At 39.1% G+C, this 4,894-nt stretch overlaps 1 protein-coding gene across 1 annotated transcript in view; it reads right to left on the bottom strand.

The window, feature by feature from the left end:
- Window positions 1–833: 833 nt before the first annotated feature.
- VPS13C (vacuolar protein sorting 13 homolog C) overlaps window positions 834–4,894 on the bottom strand; it is a 202,531-nt gene continuing 198,470 nt past the window's right edge. Inside the window, 1 exon segment of the mRNA XM_029910705.1 lies at window positions 834–2,892. Coding sequence (XP_029766565.1) covers window positions 2,791–2,892 — 102 coding nt within the window. The 3' untranslated portion in view covers window positions 834–2,790.

Here is a 4,894-nt window from a genome sequence, read left to right as displayed (position 1 = left end):
GATAGATGAAAAGCAGGCAGGGCAGAAGGGTTTACCTAGTGGACCACATTCCCATACATAATCTGGAATTGAACCAAGAGCATGGAGCATGTTCCTCTTCTGTTAGCAAACAGCTGTGATACCCACTGGGAAAAAGAACATCTAGGATCCCCTCTAGTGGCTGGCCCACATAGTTGGTAACAGCCTGACACTACCACCAGTTACTGTGTTGGCTCAAGTAGTGGAGATCTGCAATGTGAATCTAAAGGTCCGAAGCCCTTGCTAAATGACCCAAGTTGTAAAAATGTTAGTATAAAATAATCACTTTTTTTTTCATTTTTCCATCTGTATTTAATCTGTATATAAAACTATTTCATCGTGTTTATTTAAATGATTAAGTATTATCTACAACATTTGCAGACAAGACTAAACTACTATTACAGATATAATAGCAACTGTGAAGAGAATCACATGAGTCAAGATGGCAGAAAACTGGGAGCAGAAATTTGGGATCAGTTTTAATACCCACTACTCCCCTCAATCAACATGACAGCCTCTAAAAATCCAAGACCAATCCTGCAAAAAGTAGTGAAATTTCTGATTTCTATCAGGATTTGCCAGTTTGCTCCTCAGAGGCCACAAGCTGAGCTCAGGAAAGGCAGTGCAGAAAACAACGAAACAGTGAGAACTCTTGTGCAGTATGTAAGTTTACAATTTGAGTGTATGTGAGTACTCTTTTTCCACCTGTATCCCCACCATAAGTATTTTAGGAATGTTTATAAATTTCACTTGGAAAATAAACCTCATTCATCATTTGAGATTCATACCATGATTTTTGAGACTCAAACCATAAATAACTGCATATAAAGATTTTATTTTGTCCGTATTTTAAACATAGTAGTTGAAATGTACAGAATATACCAAACAACTCATTCTATCAATTCACTGTACTGTTTTAACATTAGAATGAAACTACACATTCAGGACTTCTCTAGCCAACAGCTGCGTCTAAGGCCTCACAGTTAAGGAATTAAGGTTTTTTTCTTCCTTTGTTCAAAACTACAAATGTACATAGCAGCAGTAAATGAAGCACAGGCGCAAGTTTTCCCTAGATGCTTCATATTTGGCAGCACATTTTCATTATCTTTAATTTCTCTCCTTTGGTAAGACAGACAAAGTATACCACTTAATTAGCTATGGACCCGGCCAGAACACTAGAATTCCATACCCCTGAAATCTGGGAAAGTTTAGATTCTGGTACAGATTTGAAATTTGGGTCCTCCTCTATCTTTGATGATTGCTTCAGCGGAAATAAAGTTCAAATATTGACAGAGCAAGAATCTATTCAACACCGAGTTCATACTGGCAGTCTTTAAGCTTGCATATATAAAGAAAAATAAGGGCAAGTCAATAACTGGTCTTTTTCTCTAGTTGAGGTACGAAGTAAAAAATGCAAAAATTTACAAGTGGTGTTTTAGGGCACATATTCTCTCATTTGAAAGCCAAATATTTGACAGTGGTAGGTCTCGGTTTACCGATGACTCAACTAAACAGTTTGCTCATATAGGCCTGATTCAGAAAGGTACTTAAGCATGTGCCTAACTTTAAGCAGTGAGTTGTCTCAATGAAGTCAATGAGACTATTCATACACTTAAAGATTAGTTATACGCTTATGTATCTTGTTGAACTGGGGCCTAGAAGTAGTATTCAAGACAAGCAATAGTACACTAGGTAAGAATACTACTGTCAGCTGTTGATTATTTAACTTAAGTAAATGGCAAATCTCAGGCAAATATCAATTAGACACTGAAATATGGACAACAAATCAATGTTCAAGTTTTTGACCAACTGCATATATTTTGTTGTATAAAAATGAGTTGTAGTTTCTTCACAGGGAAATCTTCCCACTAACTATTTAAGTTTTCAACTACAGCCAGTATTAATGTGCAGTCTACTACTAAATCCTTCCTATTATTAATACATATTAAGATATTAAATGGCTTGTCATTTTAGGAGAACCTAAGCTGTCAATTTTTAAAGTGAGTTAGAGCAATTTTATTTCTAATAATACACAAATTGGCTATTATTTCTAATAATATGCAAATTGGCTATTATTTCTAAAGTGCATGTCTCTACTGAGAAGTAATGATGTGTTTTATATATACCCACATTCTTTTTACATTATTCTAAAGTGCAATATTTTCTTGTACCACAGAGTACAAATAGCCCTGTATTTCTTTCAAATATTGAAAGACCAACACCACAAGAACATTTTTAAACATTAGAAATATTTCCTAATATAAAGGACATATTATTAATAAGCTTCAATTAGATATATATGGATTTTAGTTTTCAAAAGTTAGAATTATTATTTATTGCTAATTCATTTGTAAACCATTACATTATAGTGCAAATTAGGTATAGTTTCATGCAAGTAGCAATCCAAGTCTGTGAAAAAGAATTGTTGGATATTTTTCTTAATAATCGGAAAAAAGGTAAGAGGAAAATCAGTAGAAGTTTCTTCTTTCTAAAGGAAATTTTCAACGTATTGAATTTGTTTCCTGCAAAATAGTCAAAATACATATGCTGAAGGGAAATGTTAGAGTCCATCAGATGATGTTATGCAACAATTGCCAAGAAACTTCACTTTTAAAAATGAAAGGTGGTCTAGATAATATAGGAGCTACACCCTGCAGGAAGACCATCAGCGCATTTCATTTTTTTCTGTACATTGTATACAAATTGCTTCTGGTAAATCTTCAGGAATAAGATCACATACCACTAGTTAAACCAATGCAAACCCTGTTATCATTAAGGTGGTGACTGTGGTTTGATTAATTTCAGTGAAGCTTTCTTCACCAATTTTTGCTGCTGTCTTGCTGCTTGGGCTTCATTAACAGCACGACAAATTCTCTGTAAAGCAATAATAAAATTAATAAAGGCCATGTTTAGCTAGCTATCCCCACCAAAAAACAGTCGCAACTTACTGAATTATGGCAATTTTTGAAACAGGTGTATTTTCTAAAATGTATTTTAGTTCTGCAAACAACAAAACACGGTGACTGATTAAAATGCAGGCACTCACTGTCTGAAAGCAATCAGCACTAGTGTAAAGGTGTGAACACTGGCCAAAACTTTCAACTTGTGTTCCTAAAATTAGGAACCTAGGCCCTATTCAGCAAAACGCTTAAGCATGGGCCTAATCTTCAGCAAGTGAATAGTCCCAACTGAGGTCACTGGGAATATTCACATTCTTAAAATACATACATAACCCTTTAATGAGACTCCTCACATGCTTAAATAGTTAGGCACACACTTAGGGCACTGATACAACAAGGTTCCTTAAGTAACTTCATTTTCACATGTGCGGAGCATGTAAAATTTCCATTTAAGTCAGTGCTCTGTAGCTTTGAAAGTCAGACTACTTAGACGCCTGTCTAAAATGTATTCACCCAAGTTGGAAAGCTTTGGCCACCTATACATTGGATGTATAGCCAACACCTCAGTAAGGTTAACATTTTAATTACTACTCTAAGTATCAAATGGTATTCACAAAAATAGTAATACAGGTGATTTTCTCAAAACAATACAACAAAACAAGGATACCAAAGGAGAGTATCATATTTAATGAAAAAAATAGAACAAGGAGCTTTTAAGCTAAGAGGATGCATTAATTTCCATTATCCTGGATTCAAACTGACATGTCTTTCTTTTTAGAAACAGTGTACTCATTTAGTGTATGTAATACGATAGAGTGAAACTGGCTTGTGTGTATGTTATCTCCCTTTCTATACCTCTCAATATCCCAATGCAAACTTTGAATGTGAACTAAGACCAACCAGAAAGATTTAGTTTCCCCAAAATTTGAAGACAACCTAAAACTTGTAATTAGGCAAGAGAATTTTTTTCAGCCTGTAAAACGGGTCGGAGAGGATAGCAAAAAGCCTCCATTGTTTATCAGTGTGGGATGGAGGCGAAGGCCCTATGGACCAGTCTAGGGAATACCCTATAGATTTTAAGTCAGCTTGAATACAAAAATAAGGTATAGTATCCAGCAGTAATGCAAGGAACCTGCAGGCCCAAGCCTGTAAGGTATTAGCTTACAGAGTTAGCATAAGGAAGTCAGGCCTATAATCCTTATCAAAATTAAGTTGACCGGCAGTTACACTGAGTCATAAGATATATTATTTTGCTTGTTTTACAGTATATAGTTCTGCTGAGATCTTGCATAAAATGCTGACATGTAAACACAACAAATCTGTTCATACCACTTTGGGGTATTTTAGGTTAGGAATATCAGCAGATGTATAAGCACAAGATTGCCACAGTAATAGGGTTACCATATTTAAACAATAAAAAAAAAAAAGAGGACACTCCATGGGGTCCTGGCCCCGCCCCTTTCCCACCCCGCCCCCCGCCCCAACTCAGCCCCTTCCCCGCCCCAACTCCGCCCATTCCCCACCCCTTCCCCAAAGTCCCCACCCTAACTCCCCCTCCTCCCTCCCAGCCACACGAAAAGGGCTGCCCGAGCGCTACCGGCTTCACGGTTTGCCGGGCAGCCCCCAGACCCTGAGCCCCTGGCTGGCGCTTCCCCAGCGCAGCTGGAGCCCGGGAGGGGAAGCGCCCAGCCGGGGGCGCAGGGTCTGGAGGTTGCCCGGCAAACGGTGAAGCCAGTAGCGCTCGGGCTTCGGGCAGCCCCCATGCCTCCGGACCCTGCGCCCCCGGCCGGGCACTTCCCCTCCCGGGCTCCGGCTGCTGTGCTCCTCCCCTGACTCTTCGGCTGTGTTTAAGAGCCAAGCTGCCCGAGCGCTACCGGCTTCGGGCAGCCCCCACGCCTCCGGACCCCGAGCCGCCAGCCGGGCACTTCTCCTCCCCGGCTCCAGCTGCCTCTGTTCCTCCCCTCTCAGACTTCGGC

The sequence above is a fragment of the Terrapene carolina genome, unplaced genomic scaffold (assembly GCF_002925995.2).
Source record: "Terrapene carolina triunguis isolate 2854851 unplaced genomic scaffold, T_m_triunguis-2.0 Scaffold67, whole genome shotgun sequence".
NCBI classification, from domain to species: domain Eukaryota; kingdom Metazoa; phylum Chordata; order Testudines; family Emydidae; genus Terrapene; species Terrapene triunguis.
The sequence above is the reverse complement of the archived record's forward strand: the minus strand, read 5'-3'. Positions and strand labels throughout refer to the sequence as shown.